The sequence below is a fragment of the Tenrec ecaudatus genome, chromosome 1, assembly GCF_050624435.1.
Source record: "Tenrec ecaudatus isolate mTenEca1 chromosome 1, mTenEca1.hap1, whole genome shotgun sequence".
Classification (NCBI taxonomy): domain Eukaryota; kingdom Metazoa; phylum Chordata; class Mammalia; order Afrosoricida; family Tenrecidae; genus Tenrec; species Tenrec ecaudatus.
The window spans coordinates 6,498,735-6,522,499 of NC_134530.1; the positions used below are offsets into that span (position 1 = coordinate 6,498,735).

A 23,765-nucleotide genomic window follows, 5' to 3' on the forward strand; every position below is an offset into this window, starting at 1 on the left:
ACTTCTTGGTCTCGTGGAACTGTATGGGAGGGAGACGGCTCCATGACCTCTTACCCAACCCACCCAGCACCCCCTTTAGTAAAAACCACAAGGAAAGAGCTTAGAAAGTTTATGCTTTTCCTGCTGTTTTTCCTATGAAGTAATACACATGGGCAGAAGGGGGCACGGCGTGAATGGAGGGAGGTGTACACCATGGGGGCCCTCCAGCCTCCCCCCAACACCTCAGTTCCTCTGCTATGGTCCTTAAGCAGGTCTCCCCAGAGAGTAAGGAGTGGAGGGGGAAGACCTCCACTTCCAACGACCCTCAGCTCTTTAACATAAAGTGCAGAAACAGGAGAAAGAGCGGGGACTGAGGCCGGGTGCTTGCTCCTCTGATAGGAACGGAGACTTGGCCTTGGGGTTGTTGCATAATTTGAGACTGGGGTCCATGGCAGGGGGTCCACGGGGTAGCATTTCAGGCTTTCAACTCTCTGAGGCCTGAGGGACAAAGCCTGGGAAGCACTGGGCAGTGCTGGGGTGAGGGAGGGTGGGGGATCTCCTTCATTGGCCCCCTGACCTCAGAATGGCTCCTTACCAGCCCCTGAGAAATCCAGAGGGAAGTTGTCTATAAAGTGGGGAGGGGGTTTGAGGGACCAGTCATCCAGAATGAGGAGGACAAGGGAGGATTGGGTGGAGGCCGTGCAGGGAGTGGCAGGTGCACCCCTTTCCCCTGCTCCTCAGCCTGGGCTGAGTCAGGACCGTGGAGAACTCCCATGCTTCTGGTGGGGCCCCAGGGTCATGCTCTCATGGGCATCTCCTTGGGCTCCCAAGACTGTGGGGTCCTGTATGTGTGTTGGGGGTGGGGGTGGGGTGGGACCCTGGACCTAGAGTTTGGGGTCTGACGACTGGGGATTGAGTGCCTGGGTGAGTTAGATTCAAATTCAGGGCTCAACTAGTCGGAATCAAGTGATTGATTTCCCGGATGCGGGTCATAGCCTGCTCATGTGATCAAGGGATCTGGAATGCACAGTTGGGATCCTCCCACTGACGGCAGTGCAGGGATCTGGTTGATGCTGTGCTGTTGGCCTCTCATGTTTGTGGTTTGAGGTACCAGGATCCCGTGGGTTGGGGTTTAGGGATCTGGGATCCAGTGCTGGGGGTTGGGGGTACAGTGGTTGATATGTAGGACATCCAGCAGTGCAGACATAGGGATTTGGGGTCCAATGGTCAAGGTAGAGGGACTTGGGAATCCAGCAGTGAGTGCGGGGGCAGGGGGGATCCAGTGGTTGGGGCCCCGGGATCTAGGCATCCATTGTCAGCATCCGGGGACTGCGGCTTCTCCCTCTCTAGCCTCCAGTGACTGGGCCTGGAGACCCAGGCCTAAATCCTGCAGTTCTGAGGCTTGATGGCAGGATCGGGGGTCAAAGACCCAGTACAACATGGGACACTGGATCTGGAGCCTGGGAGAGCTGGAAGACGGGTGTTGGGGATATGTGGTTGAAGGCTTAGGATCCACCAACTAAGTTGTGCGGATCACAGTGATTAGGACAGGGGAAGGTGGGAATCTAGTAGCTAGGAAGTCAGGAGCAAGACCCAGTGACATGGGGAGGTTAGAATTTAAGAACGAGACCGTGGGGGACTTGATCTGGCAGTCAGGACGTTAGACGTGGGTCATGCAAGTAAGGTCCCCACGGCTGGATGGCAGAGACCCAGGACCTCAGCAGTGGAACCCAGGGTCTCAAATGTGGGATCCAGTGTTATGTGGTTGAGGTAAGGGGGATGCCATAGTTGGGTTGAGGGTTCCTGGGGGCGGGCTTCGGGCCCCTCACCTGGACGTGACCCCCAGGGCCTGCTTCATGTTCTCGTAGACCACGTAGGAGATGCTCACAGCCGGGATGACCTTCATAAAGTTGGGAGCAATGCCCCGGTAGAGGCCCCGCAGGCCTTCTTGGGACAGGATGTGTCGGAGCAGGCTCAGCATGGAGAGCTGGGTGGTGCCCTCCATGGAGGCTGTGTGGGGGGAGGCAGGTCAGCCCCAAAGGCCTCTTGCACCCTCCCCCCCTGCCCTGCCCTCTCTCCCCCTGCAGGGCCTGGCCACTGCAGCAGCAAGGACCAAGGCTAGACCCCCAGAACAGTGGGACCTACCACTCAGAATCAGGGCTTCCACTAGCTGCCCTCCTTCTCACTCCATGCCCCTTATAAGGGCCTGCATTTGGGGATGTGCATGTGGCTTAGAGCAGAGCAGTGTCCTTGACTGGGAGGCTCCTGCCCTCCTTGGCTCACCCCTCACCTCATGGCCTTGAAAGCCACCTGAAGGAAGCTCTCCTGATCCCTCCCCTCTCCCTTCTTCCTATTCAATTGTGGAACACCTGTGCTTAGCATCGTTTTTTGCCCCTCCTGCCTGTGAGCCCCAGGGCAGCGGCGGTGTTTCAAACCAGTTATGTCTTAGTGAAAAGCCTGTAATGCTGGAGCTGAAGTTCTCTAGGGAGTTTGCAAATCTGGTGAGCCCAGAAGCGAACTCACTGCCATTGACTTGATTCCAACTCAGAGCAAAGTCGAACTGGCCCTGTGGGTTCCCGAGGCTGCCAGTCTTTCTAGGAGTCGAAGCTTGACCTTTCTCCTGCCGAGTGCCTGCTGGTTCGAACTGCTGACCTCATGGTTAGCAGCCCAATGCATTCCCCACTGTGCCACCCAGGCTCCTGAGCCCAGAGGGGACCCCTTAAGGATACAACGTGTGTTGAGTCAATTCCAGCTCACCGTGACTCTATAGGACAGGGTAGAACTGTCCCTGTGGGTTTCAGACACCACAGCTCTTTTACAGGATGAGAAAGCCCTGTGTTGCCCCTGAGGAGTGGCTGGAGGTTTTGAACTGCTCACCTTGTGGTTAGCAAGCAGCCTAACACAATCAGAGTCCCACCAGGACTCCTCTCCAGAATACAGTACAAAGAAAAGCCAAAGGCCGCCTGGCCCTGCCCCTCCTTCACTCAGGCCCCCAGGCACTCCCTTAGGATTACCCTGCCTTGCAAATGAGTAGCCCAGGTGTCCGGACACTTAGAGACTGGCTCCCTCCACTGCTGGTGACCTCTGTTCTCCCTTTTGAATTTCAGCTCTCTCGGTCACACGGAGGTAAAGGCCGCTGGCCAGCCCTGGGGCCCGCCTCACCTTGGGCCTGCATCCGAGTCCGGATCAGGGCCAGGGGGTAACTGGCTATCTGGCCGCAGGTGCTGGAGATGGTGCCACAGGCCAGGAGCACCAGGATGCCGGGGTCCGCCGAGTCGTTGCTGTATTGCTGCAGCCACCGGTTCTTCAGGGTCTGGGGGGAGGCAGGAAGGAAGGCAGGCAGGCTGGTGGATGACAAGGGACCCCGGCTTTGCAGGTCTGCCAGGTGTGTATGTGTCCCTGGCTCTACATCGAATCGCCAGGTGCCTTGGAGTTGGTACCGACTCTTAGCAGCCTGATCCACACCCAACCGAGGGACGCACTGCCCCTTCCTGCGCCTCCTCACCATTGTTCTCATGTCTGAGCCCGTGGTGGCAGCCACTGTGCCAACCCATCTCCTCGAGGGCCTGCATCTCTTTCTCTGCCTCCCCACTCTCCTAAGCAAATGACCTTGTCCTGGGACTGGTCTCTCTGGATGGCAACATGCCCAGAGTACATGAGATGAAGCTGCACCAGCCTTGCCTCTAAGGAGCATTCTGGCCAGACTTCTTCTAAGACAGACCTCTTTGTTCTTTCGGCAGGCCTGGGTACTTTCAAGGTTTTTTGCCAGCATCTTCGTTCATGTGTGTTGATTCTTCTGTTTCGGGCTCGGTGTCATTGAGGGAAGGACAGAGAAGGCAGGTGACTGGGGCGGGTCCCAATCATCACATGGAAACCAGTTCCTGTCCCACAGACTCTGACTTGTGGCACATCCAGGTTGGTCACAGTGGAAATGGGTTTCACAGGACTTCCGATGGCTGGTTTGGGGGGGAAGGCGATCACCTGGCCTTTCTTCCCTGGTACCCAAGTGGACTTGAACCTCCAGGCTCTCGGTTAGCAAGCCATACACTTACCCCTTTGTACTCCCCCAGAGACTGAGGAGTCCTGGCAAGAGTCAGAAACGGAGAAGTGCTCACGGGCTCTGAACCTCTTACCAAGAGGAACCGGCCCTTGACCCAGGGACGCCATTCATGCTCGGAGAAACAGAGGGTCCCCGGGAAAGAGGACGGCCCTGGACAAGATGGATGGGCACAAGGACCGCTACAGTGGGCTCCACCATGGCAACGATGGTGAGGGTGGCACAGACCAGGCAGGGCTTCCTTCTCTTGCACATGGGGTCGCTGTGAGTCAGAACCCACCCGATGGCAAGACGGGAGCAGAGAAGTTTGAGTTCCCTACAGCTGCTAAGTGCTAGGTCAGCAGTTTGAACCTACCAGCCGCTCCAAGGAGAGACGGATGGGGCTTTCTACTCCTGTCAAGAGGCACAGCCTTGGCAACCCACGGGGACCGGTCTACCCTGTCCTATCAGGTCGCCACAAATAGCCTCCACTCGATGGCCGTGTGTTTGAGGGAGAAGGTCAAAAGGAACGGCGATATGACCCTGGACAGAGTCCAGAGAGAGAGACTAGAAGATGCGACCATGCAGGCTTGGATGGCGATGGGTGGGGCCGGGGCCCAGGGAGGCCAGTAGCCTGGACACACTGGGAAAGCCATGGGAAGAAAATTTCCCTGGAGCCTCCAGAAGGAATGGTGACCTGCCCACACCTGGGTGCAACCCAGTGAGCCCCACTCCTCACTCTGACACCCCGGAACAGCCAGGTGGTAAGTCACTAAAATGATAGTCCTCTGTCACAGCAGCCACCAGAGACAAATACACCCTCCAACATAGCAGGTACCTGTGATAGGCCCTTATCTCAGTTCAAACCTCCCAGCTCCCAGCGTCCATAGCTATTGGCCTGAGGACTTGCTTCTGGGGCAAGTCCAGCTGCTTTGATCAGATAGGACCGGGCAGGAAGTGCTGGGGAATGGCTGCCCCCTGAAGAAACCTTCAGGCTACGTGATGACAACTGATAGGCCTTGGTGAATCAGAACTCCAGCTCTTGGGCTTCCAAAGTACAGGGAATGGTCTCTCTTCCCTTGTAGCAACAGAGGAAGGAGGCTTGTCGGAGCTGCAGAAGCAGATGAAATGTGTGGCTAATGGCCTCCGTGAACAACCGCCTCCTTTGCCATGAGGCCTGCAGAACTAGATGATGCCCGGGTACCACGCCTGAACATCTCAATCAAGGACTCGATGGCATCTTTTACCTGATGAAAAGGCAGGGTCTCCACCCTAATCGTGCCTTTAAAAAATTCCCAAGGACTGCAGACTCACTGGATCCAGGAAGCTAGAGCACCGCCGGACACACTATTGCCATGAGGTCATCTTGAAGTCATGGACCCCAAATAGCCCCTCAAGTCTTTCAAACCCACAGTTTACTTCACTGCGAAGAAAGACCTCCTGGAGCATTGTGCTCCTGTGAAAGCCTTCTTGGGGTGAGATGGAGGACACCAAGTCACAAGATTCCATAGGAATTTAGGGGCAGTGAGGTCCCGGTCATGGGAGGGGGACAACTCAGAAAAGGGGGGCGAGAACGGAGCCCCAACGTGAAGAATGTCATGCAGGAGCGGGACTCCTAGAATCTGTGGCACTGGTCGATGTCCTCTTGTGTGTATTCTCAGCAACAGCGACCACAAAGGAAAAACTCTCTAAATATTAAAACACCAAAAACACAAACCCAACTCCCCAACCACGCTCCACATCTTCCTCAGGTGGGTCTTCCCTGGGGTCTCAAAGCGCCTAAGGAGCCACTTCTGCTGGTGCGACTCTTGGTCTCTGCACATTCAGGGGGAAACTGAGTGAAGAAAACTGAAGACAAGTGGCAACAATTAGCCCACGTTTCTGGCAGATCCCATGAGCCCCGCCCTTGGCCCTGAGATCAGAACTAGATGGTGCCCAGCTACCGCCACTGACCGCTCCCAAGGTGCCACAAGCAGACCTCCTGAGGGCAGGTGTGCAATGCAATGAACACTGAATGTGGCTCTTCTAGCCAGAGCCACCTTGTGGCCACCTTGCCCAAACAACCTTCTCTTTCCCTTCCCTGATGGGTGCGGGGAAGAAGATGATGGGGGCTACTGATTGGGCTATAGGGTCCAGCTGTGAGAGAGTGGACCAAGGTTCATTGTGAACACCATCCTGCTAGGTACAAAGTCTCAGAAGCAGGAAGGCGGGGGGAATCACGTCACCACCAAGAACCAGGAGTGGAGCCCATCCTTTGGACCCTGAAATCCTGTAGAATGAACCTCGGTGATCCAGCAGCACCAAGACCTGGTAGGGTTCAGAATTGACCAAGACAGCACCTAACAACAGCAATCCCTCTGGAAACCTTCTGCAAGGCCTTTGAAAGGGCAGGGTCTCCACCCTAATCGTGCCTTTAAAAAAAACAAACACCTTGCCTTAGGTTTGGGCTGGTTCATAGATTTCAGTCCCTTTGTCTGTTCTAATCCATTGTTAATGGCTGCCTGGAGCTTGTTGAAAGGGACTCAGGAAGAATGACTGCTGTGATAGATTGGTGATGCCTGGCCTGGACATGGGGAGGGATAAGTGGCCTTTGTCGGTCTTACCTTCCCAGCTTCAACAACCTCCCCTTGTGCTTTGTGGTATGGCCTTTGTGGTTGCGGGTTGGGCTGCTAATCCCAAGGTCAGCAGTTCAAATCCACCAGCTGGTCTTCGGGAGAGAGATGTGGCTTTCTACTCTTGTAGATGGACGGACACTGTGGCTGCAATGATGGGATCGAGCTGGGAGAACAATTGTGAGGATGGGACAAGACCAGGCAGCGCTTTGTTCTGTGGTACACAGGGTCCCTCTGGGTCGGAACCCACTCGATCGTGCCTAACAACAAACTGCGTGAGAATATACATTCATGAAAGCCACGCGCTGGTGATATTTCTGGTACAGCAGTACGGGAGAACTGAACCCTAAGGTTACACCCCTTCATTCTGCTCCCAACTCCCCTACTACACTTGGGATAACCCCAGACTCCTCACCACCAAGCCCTGACTATCATCAAGTCCATTCCGACCCACAGCGACCCTGTAGGGCAGGGTAGAACTGCCCCTGTGGGTTCCTAGACCAGAAGTCTCTTTCTTTAATCCAGGCCCTGAAAGCCCCATCTTTCTCTGTAGCTGCCCTCTGGTTCCTCTTGACCAGAGCTTCCCAAAGCAGTGCTACCGCCCCCTGCTGAGACATGCTGGAACGATGGAGGGGCTGCCGCCCAAGCTGACCCCAATGAGTTTATCCTGCATGAGGGTACTTTGTACAAATGTCGTTTTGAATTGACAGCAGAGATTGCGGAACCATTTTTGGTCCTGAAATGAGGGAAGTAGGACAAATAAGTTTGGGGGCCTATGTCTAGTCTAACCATGCTACTCCGCCTTTCCACACCCCCCTGGCTCAGGCTCCTCTCCTGGTTGGTGAGGGTGGGGGCTGGGCGAGGTGGGCAGAGGAGCCCCATCCCCGTTCTCCCCACGGTGACTGGTGACCACGCATCCTGTTGAGGTTTTCTGAGCAGCGACCAGGATCTGAAACTGCTTTGTTTGCAGGTTGACAGTCTGGCCAGGCCGCAGGGTCAGACCCATGTCCTTCCGCCAGTGGGAGGCCTGGGATCTTGGGGACTGTCAGAAAATATATGCTGAATGATTGAATAAGTGGGCGAGTGGAGGGATGAGTAAACGGAGTCTCTGTCTCATTTAGGTGTGTGCAGACGGGGAGAATAGAGAAAAGGTTGAAGTTGTCAAGGATTTCATCTTGTTGGCTCCAAAATCAGTGCTCACGGAAGCAGCAGTCAAGAGATCACAATATGAATTGCATGAGAATGATGAGGGCAATTAATGTACAAGTGTGCTTTACGCAATTGATGTATGTGTGGATTGTGATCAGAGTTGTATGAGCCCTAATAAAATGATTTTTAAAATTTTTTAAAATATGAGTTGCATTAGATAAATCTGCTGCACAAGAGCTCTTTAGAGGAAAGAACTAGAAGTCAAAAGACTTCTATAAAGGTATTCATATAGGCATGTATACATGTAAACATATTAATATGTAACAATAGGAATCTAGGTCTGTGTACAGATATTTATATGTTAAGAATTAAGGTAGCAGGTGGACATTGGGCCTCTACTCAAGTCCTCCATCAATGCAAGAACACTTTGTTCTAATAACCTGACATTCTGTGATGATTACCTTCCCGACAGGATCAATAAACACAAAATGGGTGCATAAGCAAATGTGGTGAAGAAAGCTGATGGTGCCCGGCTATTACAAGATGTAGCATGTGGGGTCTTTAAGGCTTGAAGTTAAACAAGCGGCCATCTAGCTGAGAAGAATCAAAGCCCACATGAAAGAAGCACACCAGCCTGTGTGATCATGAGATATTGATGGGATCAGGTATCATGCATCAGAAGACCCCAAACAAATAGTCATATTGATGGGAACAAGGGGGTTCAGAGTGAAGACCCAAAGCCCATCTATAGACAATTGGAAATCCCCTCACAGAAGAGTCACAAAGAAGAGGCGAGTCATCCAGGGTGCAGTACAGCACAGACGAAACACACAACATTCCTCTAGCTCTTTAATGCTCCGCCACCACCACCACCACTCCACCCCACTATCATGAGCAGTTCTACCTTACATCTGGTTAGACCAGATCATGTACACTGGCACAGATGAGAGCTCTGGACACGTGGAATCCAGGACAGGTAAACCCCTCAGGAACAGTAACGAGAGCAGCGATACACCATGAGGGTAGGGGGGAGGTGAGGAAAGAAGAGAGAGAAAGGGGGAACCGATCACAATGATCAATGTATCAACGTATAACCCCTTCCCCTGCCCTGAGGAGGATGAACAACAGAAGCGTGAGTGAAGGGAGACAGTGGGTGGTGGAAGATATGAAGATAATAATTGATCATTTATCATGGGTTCCTGGGGGTGGTAGGGGGAAAAGAGCTGATATCCAAGGTTCAAGTAAAAAGAAAATGTTTTGAAAATGATGATGGCAATATCTGTACCAATGTGCTTGATGCAATTGATGTATGACTTGTTCTAAGAGTTGTGAGAGCCCCCAATAAAATGATTTATTATAAGAAAACAAGTCTTTAGAGAAGTGAAGAGCACAGATGTCACCTGGAGGACTAAGGTGCCCCGAGCTAAGCCATGGCCTGTCCTTTGCAGGTGAAGGTTGGACATTGAATAAGGAAGACTGAAGATGAATGGATGCATTTGAGCTGCGAGCTGGAGAAGAATGTTGAAGGCACCACGGATGGATAACGGGACAAACTGATCTGTCTTGGAAGAAGTACGGCCAGAGCCCTCCTTAGAGGCGAAACATCTTACATATACTTTGGACACGCTGTCAGGAGAGACCAGTCCCTGGGAAAGGACATCATATTCGGTACGGTAGAAGACCAACCCAAACCAAACGTGCATCCACAGAGTCAATGCTAACTCTCAGGGACCCATTTGGACAGAGTAGAACTGCCCCTGCGTGTTTCCGAGACTTTTCTGGGGTTTTCTTTTAGACTTTAGCTGTTTACAGACGTCAAAAGCCCTGTTTTCCTCTCGAGTTGGTTTCTAACTGCGGACCTTTCTGATCACAGCCCAAACCAGGAACCGCTCTGCCTCTAGGCTCCGTAGTAAGGAGAGAGGCAGTAACTGAGGAAGGGCCTCGATGAGATATTCATTGACACCATGGCTCCAGCACGGGAACAACAGTAAGGATGGTGCAGGGCTGGGCAGTGCTTTGTTCCGGTGTGCATAGGGTCGCAATGGGTCGGAACCACGTGATGGCAACTAACACCAGTCTGACTGCTGGGAAGGCAAGGCCTTGGAGAGCGATGGTAGGGAGTCGTGGAATATTTGGGTGGGTCACATCACTTTCGGAGACCTCCCACTCCCCGCCCACCCCCTCTAGTCCCGCCCCTGACACCCATCAGTCTGCCACACTGTGGCAGCTGGGGTGTTCCTGCTCTCAGTCTTTTAAACACCAGCAGGGTCCCCAGGGTGGGCAGGTTTCCGTGGAGTATCTAGGCTTAGGTGAGACCAGGAAGAAAGGCCTGGTGATCTCTTCCCCAGAGTCAGCCTATCTCAAGCTCCTGCTGAAACCCCTTCAGCAACACAGAAGCCCTCCACTGATACATGGGGTCGCCGTGTATGAGTGTGTTGGGCAGGTGTGGATCCTGGGTCTCACACCTGGGGGGAAAGCTTCCTGCCACTGCCCTCTCTAATGGTCGCTCATCTGATACAATGGCCTGCCACGATGCCATCCAAGGAGCCCTGGTGGCGCTGTGGGTGAGGTATTTTGACTACTAACCGCCAAGGTTGGCAGTTCAAACTCACCTTGGGGGAAATAAAAACAAACAAGGCTGATGTCTCCCAGAAAGATTGACACTCTCAGAAAACCTGTCAGTCCAAGTCAACCGAATGGCTGTGGTTCTGGGTTTATACTGTAAACTGAAACTCTCACTCATCACCCTCACTGCCCTCCAGTCGATTCTGACTCATGGCGACCCCTACAGGACCTGGTAGAACTGTCGCCGTCGGTTTCCGATACTATAACCCTTGACAGGAGTAGAAATCATGTCTTTCTCCTGGGGTGCGGCTGGTGGTTCTGAACTTAGTTTGCGGTTAGTAACCCACTACCCCACCAAGGCTCCTCATGCTCACAGCTTCCCAAATGAAAGTGGACATCACGTAGTCCATTCATCGAGGTAGAGGGTGGGTCCTAAACCTAATGACTTTCTGAGTTTGAGGAAGAGGAAGAGAGACACAGAGATATTTGTTAGAGAAAGGCGCCAAGTCAGGCCTGGGGCCACCAACCGGGCAAGCACCAGCATCATGAATTGAGGGAGGAAGAGAGTGCCTGCTCTTCAAGTGGCACCCCCTGCCCCCTTCTGTGACCTCAGCCCTGGGAGACACGACCTTGGGGCTCCGCTCCTCCACGGCTTTGTCCTCCCCAGCCCGCCCCAGGAGGGGCAAACACCCAAGGGAGAATCAGGGAAAGAAGGTGCTGCCCCAGACCTCATAGACGGCCAGGTCGATGCCCGCATAGGGGATGATGCCCAGCACATTGGGCAGGTAGCCGCGGTAGAAGGCCCGGGGCCCCTCCTTCTCCAGCATCTGCTGCGCGCAGTCCCGCAGCCCCTTGTACTGGCCCGTCCGGCGCAGAGTCAGCCTCGTCTTCAGCACCTGGGGAGAGCCGGGACAGTGGTTATCCCAGCAGAGCTGCCCCTTCCTGGTGAGTTACTCTTTGTCAACCAGGCATCCTGGAAACAATTCAATTAAAAACCACTTACCCTCGACTCTCCCATTACCCCTGCAAACTCTGTACCCTGAAATGACTATGCCTGCTGGGATACTCAAGGCAGCTGACATCCTGACATTCCAACTGTCCTCTGCTTTGTCCCTTCTCCCTCAATCCCACCAGTGCTCACGAGAGTCTATCTTGACTCCTGACCACCCCGGGAACTACGAAGCTATTGTGCTTCGTACGGCTAATGTTTTGAAGACCGAGTAGATTGCCAGGGAGTCTGGGCTGGACTCGAACCACCAACCTTTCGAGGAGCAGCTGAGCACATCAATCGTGTCTACCCACTAGCGACCGCCCCCTTAATGGTGATAAAACCAAGCAAAAGAAAACCCTGTTGCTGTGCAGTTGACTCCCGCTCCTGGTGACCCCATGCATTGCAGAGTAGAATGCACTTGGCTCCTATCACCAGGCCTTTCTTCTGCAGCACCACTGGGAGGGTTTGAACCAATGACCTTTGGGTTCGCAGTCAAGCGCAAGCACGTGAGCTTTAGAATAACAGACTACATTTCCCAGATGCCCTAGGGTTGGGCCATGTGACTCAGTCTTGGCCCAGTGAGACAGACTGGGACCCATAGGAGGACATTCCTTCCTTAAAGGCACGGTATATGCCCCTCCGTTATGTCTCCTTCCTCCTGGCTGGCTGGAAGGTAAGTGTGATGATGGGACCACAGGTGGTCACCTTGATCCACAAGGTAGAAGCTCTAAGTTGAGGTGGTGGAACGAGGTGATGGACCGAAGGAACCTGGGTCCCTAACACTGAAGCCACCATGTCCACCCTGAACTGGTCACCCCCATCCTGATCTCATTTACTGGCTTTGAGGTGGCTTTTCTTTTGTCTTGGTCACTTTCATATTTTAACCCCTATCCTGAGACTAGAAATCATGTTCTTTGAAGGCAGTTACGAGAGAGCGATGCTTTCTCTGGGAGCAAGTACGCTAAACATGCATCCTCAGATGACATCGGACTCCCACCACCGTCCACACAGTTATAACCAATGTCCTGCCCTGGTGGCGAAGCCGGCTAGGCATTGGGCTGCTAACCTCAAGGTCAGCAGTTCAAAACCACCAGCCTCCTCTTGGAAGAAAGATGAGGCTTTCTGCTTCCACCAAGTTACAGCCTCAGAAGCCCACAGAGGCAAGTCTCCCTGCTGTGTACGTTTGCTAAGAGTCGGAAAGAACTCAGGGCAGTGTTTGTGGTTTTTTTTGTTTGTTTGTTTATTTGTGTGGTTGGTTGGTTTGCCTCCAAGTGGAATTCTTGCCTTCCATGTGGGAAACCCAGGTTCTATGCTGAGACAAGGCAGGCCCTGAGCAGCCCCCACCTACTTGTCAGTGGGGCTTGATGCCAGACAGGGCTCAGCAGAGCTTCCACGCTAAGATGAGGAAGAAATGCCTGCCAACCAATTCTCCAAACCTGCAAATGAGATCCCTACGGATCACAGTGGGGAAGGTGTGGGAGCAGGCAAGGCTTAGTTCTGTGGTGGCACCTGATCTCTATCTCTGGAAACCCTACCTCCCATTGCCACATTCCAAAAGGGAGCAGCTACGCAGGCCCCGCCCTGCTGTGGGCTCCACCCCCTCCTCACCTCCATTGGGTAAATGATGGTTTGGGCCGTGGCGCCTGCCAGGGAGCCAGCCACGAAGCGCTCCTGCACGCGCAGCGTCTCCTGCTGCCCGCGGATGGCCCGTTTGATCTGTGGGTAGGAGGAGGTACAGGTCCCTTAACATCCTGTGCCCTGCCCTGGTCACTACCTGCCACGACCAGGCCTCCTCGCCAGCCCCCACCTGCTCGTAGGCCATGAACTTGATTGCCGACTCTGGTGCGATCTTGAGGACATTAATACCATTGCCCCGCCACAGGGAGTGGACCCCGCCCTCGCGGACCATGCTCCTTAGGCCCCCCAGGACGTCCAGGCGGTTAGTCTTGGAGGCGTGGACCTGGGCAGGGAGACAAGGGGGCTGGGAAGGCTCACGCGGGCCTGGGGTGAGGGGAGGTCTCTCCAGGACCCCTCACCTGCATGAAGACTTTGAGGCGGTCCAGGGGGGCTGTGCCGGTGCGGGACACAGCGCCGGCCACCGCGCCGGCCACCAGCTGCTTCCACCACATGCCGCTCTGCTTCTCCTGCTCCGAGAACTCGTCTGGCACCGTCAGGCACTCACCGATGTCTAGGACCTGCGGGGTGGGGTCTGTCAAGTCACGTGGGGTGGGGTGGGGGGAACCGACCCCACCTAATCACTCAGATCCAGGACCTGTAGGGGGACTTGACCCAACCCCACTTTATCATCCGCATCTAGGACTTGCAGCTGTGAGTTTAATGCGCGCGCGCGCATGTGTGTGTGTGTGTGTATGTGTGATTGCAAACATAAGACCCTGTCCTAAACAAAGGAGCGTCCTCTGGGTTCTAGGTCACCCCAGAGTCCAGGGATGAGTCTTCCTTGAAGAGACCAGGAACATCCCTTGTGCCCCTCCATCTCCCACAGAAAGGTCCCAGTATCCCTCCTGGGGACCCCACAAATCCCAGCGAAACATACCTTAGTGCCCACCATGTGTAGACCCCTGGGTAACCCCCCCCCACCAACACACCAAGATTCCAAATGAGGATGGGCAGATCCCTCCTGCGACCTCACTCGATCCTGCCAGATCCCAGTAGATCTCTGCCCAGGACATGCCTCCCTTATAGGTCACCTCCAGTTTCCCATCAAAGCCCCTCCCTCCAGGGACCCTCTGGGATCTCGCTCTGGATCGCCCCAGAACCCGCTCGACACTCGAGAGGTGATGGCTCTTCAAAGCAGCCGTGAACCTCAACAAACTGAGTGGAAGCCAGGTAAAGGGGGGCAGGGGGCACTCCACAACCTGCCTTCAAGGTCCCCCCAGGGCACAGTCCTTGCAAAGCAGAAGAGCAGAGAGCAGAGACCATCCCCAATGGGGCCCCTGAACTCCACAACAGGGAGAAAGGAGGGCTCTTGGCCCCGCCCCTCCGAGCCCGGGGGAGCTATAGGCAAGGTGGGCTGGGGGCAGTGGCCTCCACTCACCGTGGAATGTTTCCAGAAGTAGACCACGTCCTCCACGTTCTCCAGCGAGTGCAGCAGGAAGTGGTCTCGCCATTCCTGCCAATCGATGGTCATCGTGCCATCGCGGTCCATGCTGGGGGCAGAGGGGCGGGGGCGGGGCTTGGTGAGGCTGGCTCGGGGCCAGCACGCGCCCGCTTCTGTTTTAGGGACCCTTTGTCCCTCGACTCGAGGCAACCCCATGTGATGTCATCTTAAAATAAATATCTACCTTATTCCATAGTTCAATGACGTCAGCAGAATTGTACACTTGCTACCACAATCCGTTTCCAAACATGCTTTTTCTACACGGAGTCCTTGGCATCATGTCCGCTTCACCACCACCCCTCCACCACTGTACCCCCTTCCCCCAAACCCTTATTCTACTTGCTGCCTCTATAGGTTCATCAATCCTGGGCTTCCTGTATGGAAAAATGGGAAAACATGGAACAACAAGAGGGTGAGCTCCAAAGACAGGGCACCTCTGAGATAGCCCCTAATAGGGACAAGGGACCAGATCAGGTCCCCCAGGGGACCCTACTGACAAAGTTTTCACTGTTCAAGTCAGACTTAGGCCTTTGATCTTCTATACTCATTTCTCCCAAACGCTCTGCTTAGTAACCACTTTCCTCCCATCTCTCAATTGTAGATAGAGGGATGTGACGTCATCTTTATTCCAGCGGTTGGCCAGGCCTTTCTTCCACTGAGTGGCGGGAGGGCTCGCAGTGTCAGCCTGTTAGCAGGCGGAGCGCTTCCCCACCGCCTTCACCAGGGGTCCACAGGCACATACCTGGCACTGTGAGTCAAAGGAGCATTGTGCTTTGTAGAATTTTCAGAGCTGATTCTCCCCACCCACTCCCCACTGAAGTTTGTAGCCAGACCTTTCTTCAGTGTCACTGGGTGGAGGTGAACTTCCAACCTGTGGGTTGGCAGCTCAGCCTGTTGACCATTTGTTCCATCCAGGAGTTCTGCCCACACACCTAGAAGAATGCCAAACCCACGGGCATTCCGCGGATTCCAACTCTTAACAGCCTTAGGTAGAATGTTTGAGGAGATAACTCTTTAGGGATGTAGAAAGCCTTTCTCCCGAGAAGAAGCAGCTGCCAGGTTTGAACCACCAACCTTGAGGTTAGCAGCCCATTGTCTAACCACAGCACCACTGGGGTGCCTTACACACCTAGTACCAATACTGATTCTACTAGTTCTAGACCTAGCTCAGGGGCCCTGGTGGCGTCATCCACTCACATGAATATTACAGTCTCAGCGACCAACGGGGGGCAGTTCTACCCTGTCCTATCGAGTTGCTTTGAGTTGGCATCCACTCAAAGGCAGTGAGTTCAGTCTTGAGTGAGTACTAGTTCTAATCATGCTTCATGGGTTGTCGTTTATTGGTTCCTCGTGACAACCTGTTAGGGGCTGGATTGTATCTCCTTCCCACCCCCAGCTTAAAAAAAAACAACTGAAATCCTAACCCTTGCTTCAGATATATGAATGGGACCATGGTTGGATATAAGATCTTTGCAAGCCCGGGTGCTGTAGTGGGCTGAGATCCTCAAGGTTGGAAGTTTGAAACCACAACCTGCTCCTCAGGAGAAAGTGAAGCTCTTTCTACTCCTGCAAAGAGCTAACAGCCTAGGAAACCCACAGGGGAAGTTCTACCCTGTCCTGAAGGGTGGCTGTGAGGGGGCATGGGCTCGATGGCAGGGAGTTTGGGTTTCAGCTTTGATCAGTGTAGCTGTGGTGGGCTACAGGGGGGGCTGCCCACCTCAAAGTCAGTTGTTTAAATCAACCAGCTGTCCTATGGAAGAGAGATGAGGCTCTCTACTCCTGTAAAGACTTACAGCTCAGAAAGGCATGTTGGACTGAGATGAGCTGGGACGGTCTCAACAGCAGAGAGTTTGGGTTCAGTTACATTCACAGTCAGGCACTCACTGGCTGGCATAGGGGGGTTCCTGTCCCATCAGAGTGACTCTTTGGGAAAGAGGAGGGAAGGCCCGAACCTGGGAGGAAGTATGCCTGCCATGTGACTCAGAGACCAGGGCTGGACAACCATCCCAGAAGCTGTCGCAAAGGCTCCGGCGCCATGACACGGCCGTTACTCCGCTGCCCAGCTTTCAGCCTTCGGCACTATGAGCCACGAGCAAGGAAGCTCTGTGCTAGGAGCCTCCTGGTGTGTGGGCTTGTGTGTGGCAGCCCCGGGGGGATTAACAGGGCAGTGGCCATTCCACGATAGAATCCTCACCCTCCATTTGAGGCCAAGGCCGCCTCCTTCTCTATCCGTGAAAGCTGACATATTGACAGGCGACTGAATGGGTGTCAGGGGGAGCTTCCTGATGAAGAGGGACTAGGAAGAAAGGCCTGGTGATCAACTTTCAAGAATCAGCCCCTGAAAACCCTCTGGATCGCTGGTTTGATCTGCGACAGATCCTGCGGGTGGTGTGGGAGGGGGCAGCCTTTGGACTCACTGTACAAGGGATCCCGTGAGTCTGAGGCTGACTGGATGTCAACTAACTACAAGAAACCGGTGCAGTGGTTACCGGGGCAACCCTATCACCCACATTATTCAGAGGAAGAAACCGAGGGTCACAGAGGTGAAGCTGCTGGCCCAAGATCTGTCTGACTCCCACATCCCTCCTCCATCCATAGTTACACCTTCCCAGAGGTGGAGAGGCCTGGGGTATATGGGTTTGATAACCCCAGCTACTCACAACTGGACCACAAGATAACATCATGATAAACGGAGGTGAGGTGTAGTCCCATTAAGATGGCCCTTCCAGCCACAATTCCGTAAGTGATGTGTTATACTTCTGGACTCCAGCCTGGGGTTGTGATCCCATTTTGCAGGGCATTCTCTGCTGTGCTGATGCACAAGATTAGGGTGGGATTAAGTAAAACCTGGCTTAGTAGAGAGTGTAAACCAAGTCCCACCCTTTTCCCTTGAGGACATCTTTAAAACTAAAGCGTAGTGCTTACAAAATGGGCTGTGATCCACAAGGCCCACAGTTTGAAACCACCAGCCACTCCATGGGAGAAAGGCGAGCTTTCTTTCAACTCCCTCAAGAGCTACACTCCCAGAAGCGCACAGGGGCAGTCTGCCCCAGCCTACAGGGTCTAGGGTCGCTGTGAGCCGCCATCGAGTCGATGGCAGTGAGTTTGAGTTTGGAAGTAGGGTAAGGCACCACGACTATACATACTGATCTGGGTACAAGCATCGGATCTGTTGTGAGGACGGCGCAGGACCGGGCAGTATCCCATTCCCTTGTGCATGGGGTCACTGTGGGCTGGGAGCTCCGTGATGGCGCCTAACAACAACGGTGTGTACTGGAAGCACAGTTCCGGCACCATCGCCTCACCTGGAAAGCGACCTCTAGATCCTAGCTAAGCTTTGGCAAGAAGCCCTGCTGTGACATTTGGACCCATTTGGCTTCTGGCCCCTGGGTTTGGCTTGCCTCTATCTGACCCTTGGATTTTGGACTGAACAGCCCTCACTACTATGTGGGACATTTCCTCAAAGGTGTGAGTTTCTGTGGGATGTTGCAGAGAATCGAAGAACTCAGAAATGTGGGGGGCACATCCTCAAGGGAGGAGGAGTGGGGTGGGAGTGGGGAACAGCGCTGAAGAGCATCTTGGGAGAGGCTGGGTATTTGGGACATCTTTAATCACCAAGCCCTTACGGTGTAGTGGGGTTACACGCTGGCCCACTGATCACAAGGTCAGCAGTTCAAACCCACCAGCCACTTCGAGGGAGAAAGATGAGGTCTTCTACTCCCGTAAAGAGTTACAGTCTCAGAAACCCACAAGGGGCAGTTCTACCCTGCTCTGAAGAGTCATCATGAGTTGGCATGGATTCAATGCCATGAGTTATTCTTTGTGTGTTTGGTTCGGTCAATCGCCAACTCCTTGCGGCTAGTCTGGTATGGATTCCCCTAAAAGAAATGATCACCACAGGAGAAAAGATCGAAGTTGGCAAGGACTGCATTTCACTTGGGTCCCCAGTCAACGCTCATGGGAGCAGCAGTCAGGAGATCAGAGGGCATGTTGCACTGGGCAAACCTCCTGCCCGAGACCTCTCAACAGTGTTGAAGAGCAAGGGCGTCGCTTGGAAGACTAAGGTATGTCTGACCCACGCCACGGTCTTTTCCATTGCCTTGTCCTCACACGAAAGATGAACCAGGAGCAAGGAAGGGCCCAGAAGGATCCATGCATTTGAGTGGTGGGATGAGCAAGGAATAGGAAAGATACGAGGGACTAGCCCTGAAACAAATCTGCCTTGGACGATCCAGCCAGACTGGTTCCTTAAAAGCAAGGATGGCGAGACTTGGTCTCACGTGCTTCGGATATGTTGTGAGGAGAGACCAGTCCCTGGAGAAGGACATCTTGCTTGGTCAAGTGGAGGAGCAGCGACAAAGAGGAAGGCCTGGACAAGATGGAGGGACACAGCGGCTACAACAACGGGCTCCAACATCAGAACAGGGTTGCCTTCTGTTTTACATGGGGTTGCTATAGGTCTCACCTGTGCAGAATTTTCTTGGCCTGCTCCAGCGAGATGGAAATGCCCAGCGCTCGGAAACTCTGCTGGATTTCGGAGACATCGATGTGACCTGCAGAGAGGACCCCAGGTGGGGTTAGGGCTCAAACAGTGCCCTCCAATCAGCTCAACTAACGACCTGACCCCCAGTACCTCAGATCATAACCCTGTTTGGAAATAGGCTCTTTGGAGACGTGACCAGTAAATAGGAGGCAGGCTAGATGGAGTACCAATATCCAACTGTGCTCCTCAGCCCTGCTGAAGGACTTGCTGTAGATTCTGCCCCCTAGCGCCCCCGTGTGATAGAGCAGAGAACTGCTCCATAGGTTTTCCTGGGCAGCTGTCTTTACAGGAGTCTGCCAGCTCTGGTTGGTGTAGTGGTTGCACACTGGGCTGCTAACAGGTAAGGTCAGCAGTTTGAAACCACCAGCCGCTTCTCGGGAGAAAGATGGGACTGTCTACTCTTGGAACGAGTGACAGTTCTACCCGGTCCTACAGCGTTGCTAAAACACTGATAGTGAGCCCTCGGGACTTTTTCAAGTCTGTGAAACTTTCTAGAAGGTGTCTGTCTCCCGAGGAGCTGGCTGGCTGGTTCGAACCGTGTAGCCCTTGCGGTCAGCGGCCCGACCTCTGACCTCTTGCACCACCACGGCTTGCTCTTAGGTTGGCAGCTCATTGCCAACGACTGGTCCCACCCACAGAGGGTCCCGAGTCTTCTCTTGAGAAGAGAAAATTATAGAGGCACAGACAGGTAGGGAAGGTCGCCAAGGGCAAAATGGAGGCCCCGAATGCAGGGCTGCGCCAAGGGGGCCCCAGGAGCTGGGAGAGGCTGGAGCAGCTGTCCTTCTGGAGTGTGTGAGCACCCCACCAACCCCTGGCCCTTGACCTCCAGCCTCTATGACCTAAGGCGATTGACCTTTCCTTTCCTTAGGGCACCCAGACTGTAGGGCACCCAGACTGTGAGGAGCAGCCCTGGCAGCACAACGTCATCCAGTGTCCAGCGGGAGAAAGGCCTGGCCATCAGATTCTGTAGAGAAGAGTTTCGGGAAACCCCTGGGACCTTCTGCTCTGCCACATGGGGTCACTCTGAGTCGGAATCTGCTCACCATAATAATTTGTGGGTGTGGTCGTTACATATTCTGTTGTCAGTTTGAGACTTAGGAGTCAAAGGGTAAAGTTTAGTCTGTCAATCAGGTCACAGCTTGATGATCTCATTTGGAGGCGCTAAGGAAATAAATAGCTCTCTGGAGGCGGGACGGGACTCAGGCTGTCTCCCTGGGACACATTCCTGTTGGGAAGACACACGGAGCTACACTAGAGCCCAAGGAGCCATGTGGAGACCCCTGCCGGCGCTGAGATGCTTCTACTGCCACTGGATCCACAAGACTCTCCATCCATTGGCCCAGGGTATTCCTGTATTTGGTGTCATTGCATATGTTGCATGAGCCTGATGAGGAATTTATAGAGTGGTATCGGACATATAGGCTAATATCAGATTTATAGACTTGATCTGGCCTGAGCTGGGGTGTTTCCTCAATATTCAACTGCTCCTTGTAGATAAAGCTCTCTCTCATACACATATGAGTGTCTCTGGATTTGTTTCTCAAGTCTACCCAGGCTAACACACGGTGCCTTTGTTAATGGTAGCCCTAGAGAACCCATACATGGAGCCTTGATGGCGCCGTGGTTATGTGTTGGGCTGCCAACTGCGAGGTCATCAGTTTGAAACCACCAGCCACTCCACAAGAGAAAGACGAGGCTTTCTACTCCCATAAAGAGCTGCAGTCTCTGAAACCCACAGGGGCGGTTCTACCCCATCCTGTAGGGTCGCCGCAATGGGAACAGGCTTCCACTGTAGGGAGTGAGTATGCTGGAAATGAGCTCAAACCTCACTAATGTCAGGCTTGTGCAGGAATAGGCAGCGTTTCCTGCTGCCGAGCCTGGCGTCGCTGTCTGTTAGAGCATACCTGATGACCCCTGATAGCAACCCCAATGGTAGAGAGAGCAGTCAGTCTCTGGGTGACGCAAACAGCTAAGCCCAAAAGTTGGCCTTTCGAAACCCACCACGAGGTCCCTCGGAAGAAAAGCCTGGCAATCTGCTTCTGAAAAGGTCACAACTTGGGGGGAAAAAACCCAACCAAACCCTTTGGAGCAAGTTCTCATGCAGGGTCACAGAGGGTCATGGCCATGCAGGGTCATGCAGGTCACAGAGGACTCAGGGGCTCTCAAGAGGGGACTGAGAGGCAATGTGAGGGACCCAGCAGAAGAGGGGATTGGGTGGGGTGTGATTCTATAAGGACTGGAGGAGCTGCATAGGGTCCTTTGTCTCTGGGGAACACACAGGGGTGTCAATGGGGAGGGGCAGTGTCATACCCCAAGACAGCAGAGGTAGGATGGGCTGGCTGGGTTTCGAACCACTAGCTGGGGGGTGGGGGTGGGGAGCACTCCCAAAATAGCAGGTGAGTCAACAGGAGCAGCAGCCTCCCTCCCTCTCAGCTCTGCCCAGCATGCCAGCTCTGTCCCCCTGGTGGCTGGGCACCCTCGGCCCTAAGCCCTGCCCAGAAGCCTTGCCCTACCGTCCTGGTTCCGGTCGAGACTGTGAAACATGAGTAGCAGGCGCTGTTCCCGCTCCTGCAGGTAATGTGAAAATTCCTCCAGGTCCAGGCCAGCCTCGGGGTCAGCATGGTCCTCAGGGGTGAGGCCCTGGCACAGGGAAGGGGGATGCAGAAAGGGCTTCAGGGGGTGGTGGGATAGGGGCTATAACCAGCCACCTGTTTCTAGAGCCCAGGGCCTGCAGCAGCCAAGTGGGTAGAGGGCCGAGAAAGTCTCCCTTCTCCCAGCACCCCACCCCCCAAGTCCACTTCCCAGCAAGATGCCCAAGGCCACAGCAGGCCTGGGGGTGGACACCAACTGTCTAGTTTTCTGCGAAATGTGGTGAGGTGCAGGGAGGTCAGATAGCTAGTTCAAGGGCACTGAGCCGGGAAGTGGTGGCCTTGGGCTCTGGCCCTCAGGCCTGTCCTTCCAGCTCCTATCAAAACTCATCTCTAGGCAGAAGGGGCAGGGCAGACCCAAGCCAACTGACTAAATGTCTAAGGCTGTGGTTCTCTGACCTGGAACAGGAACGACTGGGCTAAAGGGGATGTTACAGAGGCTCACCAGGGACATGTGGGGCTACAGGTGCAGGGCAGGCGCTGCAGGTGGTGGTGGGGTCCCTGCCTTGATAGATGTGTCCCCAGGCAGGGCAGTGGGGAGCACTGCACTACATTCAGGAAAGGGCAGGTGAGAGAAAGTAAACAGAGTGGCTGAGGCAGCTGGCTAGGAGGGTGGTGGGTGCCCAGTGGGGGGTGGGTGGGTGAAGCAGCAGGGGTGGGAGGTGGAAGGTGTGTCTGCAGCAGGTGGGAGTAGAGCATGTTTGGGGCTTCCTGGAGAGTCCAGAGAGTGTGTCTGTCTCAAGCAGGAGGCAGGGAAGGGGACCCCTCCATGCCCCGCCAGGCAGCCTCATCTTGCTGGGGCTCGGGCTGTCGCCTGCTGTACTGCAGGTTTGGGGCCTCTGTGGTTCTGTCTAGGCCCAGACCTACGTAGCAGGGGGAAGGGGACAGAGGCGCTCAGGGTGCACACAGGTCCTGGAATCAGGCCACAGGCTGTCCCTAGTGGCTCAGGGCGCACCATTCAGGGGCTCAGGTTACCCGGGGGCCGAGAGCAGGGAGCCAGGCGCGGGTCCCAGCGCCAGTACCTGTTGGGCGTTGCGATTCGGGTCGCCCCCTCCCAGCCGGGCCAGTCCCTGGCGCAACTCGTGCACGTCCACGCGGCCATCCTTGTTACTGTCCAGCTCCTCAAAGAGGCGCCCCCAGCGCTGCCGCCGCTCCGCGTCCCCCGGGCTCCCCCGCATGGCGCCAGCCCGGGGGGGAGGGGAGGCCCGGCAGCGGCGGCCTCAGCTGGGGCGGCGAGGCTCCCCCTTCCCCCCGGGACCCCGCAGGGCCAGTTCCCGGGTCCCGGCCACCGCAGCCTGCGCGCTGCCCGCGGGGCTCAGCCACTCGCTGGAGGTGGTAGCAGCTAGCCGTCGCCGCCCGCCCCAGAACTTGCGTCTCCTCCTCCGATCTGCGCTGGGGTGGGGGTGGGGGTTGGGGGTAGGGGCCAGGGGAGGAGCTGGGGGCGTGGGGAGGGCAATCGGGGACAATCTCCGAGGGAGCGCTTGAGTCCCAGTAGGAGCTGGCGGGGAGAACCATGACCTCAGTTCTGGCTCTAGAGTGCCGCCTCTGTGTGCCTCAGTTTACCCCCTTCTCAAAGGAGATGTCAGGGATCAGGTTTGCTGGTCTCTTTCCACTTGCTCTCCCTCTCCCCCTTACAAATTTCGTCCAGGTACGAAAGTTCTTGCCTCTTCCCGGAGGGCGTCAGAACCACGGCCATCTGGTCCTCCCCTGCCCGCCCGCCCGCTCCTCCCCACGGCTTCCCAGTCCGCTCCAGAAACGGGAGATGAAGGCGCGGTGGGTCCAGTCGGCCTGCAAGCCTCCCGCGCGACTCTTTTCTTCGTCTCCCTCTGCCTGGGAAACGCAAGATCAACACACGGCGCGGCTGCAGAGTCGTCTTCCTATTGGCCAGGGCCGGCCCCCGCTTCCTCCCACCTGGGCGGGGCCTCCCGGCGGACCCAGGACAGAGTCTGGTTCCGCGGCCGCACAGCGATCCGAGTCGTCTTAAAGGGGGCGCGGCCGGATCTGGACTCCCGTACGACTGCCCTCTCCGGACTGGCCTGGAGGGGTGCCCCCCGAGTGCAGGTCTCGGCTGCGGCTGAGGACCGGGTGGCTGAACGCTGGAGGCAGGGCCCCAGCTTGTCATGC

The 23,765-nt window shown here is 55.0% G+C and overlaps 1 protein-coding gene across 1 annotated transcript; it reads right to left on the reverse strand.

Annotated features, from left to right (window-relative positions):
* Nucleotides 1-106: 106 nt before the first annotated feature.
* On the reverse strand, nt 107-23,277 carry SLC25A23 (solute carrier family 25 member 23). Its single transcript, XM_075545635.1, has 11 exons — nt 22,664-23,277; nt 21,507-21,633; nt 18,916-19,003; nt 14,388-14,499; nt 13,369-13,527; nt 13,140-13,292; nt 12,941-13,048; nt 11,070-11,237; nt 3,142-3,292; nt 1,809-1,989; nt 107-1,448 (listed from the first exon to the last, which is right to left on the reverse strand). Exons 1-11 carry the CDS (start codon nt 22,817-22,819, stop codon nt 1,295-1,297), a joined length of 1,557 nt encoding a protein of 518 aa, XP_075401750.1. The 5' UTR covers nt 22,820-23,277; the 3' UTR covers nt 107-1,294.
* Nucleotides 23,278-23,765: the final 488 nt, after the last annotated feature.

Excerpts from the sequence above, each read along its gene's own strand:
- SLC25A23 (XM_075545635.1), bottom strand. The coding sequence starts at position 22,819 with ATGCGGGGGAGCCCGGGGGACGCGGAGCGGCGGCAGCGCTGGGGGCGC. Across the intron at positions 3,293-11,069 it reads TCGACCTGGCCGTCTATGAG|ACCCTGAAGAACCGGTGGCT; the intron begins GTCTGGGGCAGC and ends GCCTCCCCCCAG. Across the intron at positions 1,449-1,808 it reads GCCCTGGGGGTCACGTCCAG|CTCTCCCAGGCTCCAGATCC; the intron begins GTGAGGGGCCCG and ends CCCGTCTTCCAG.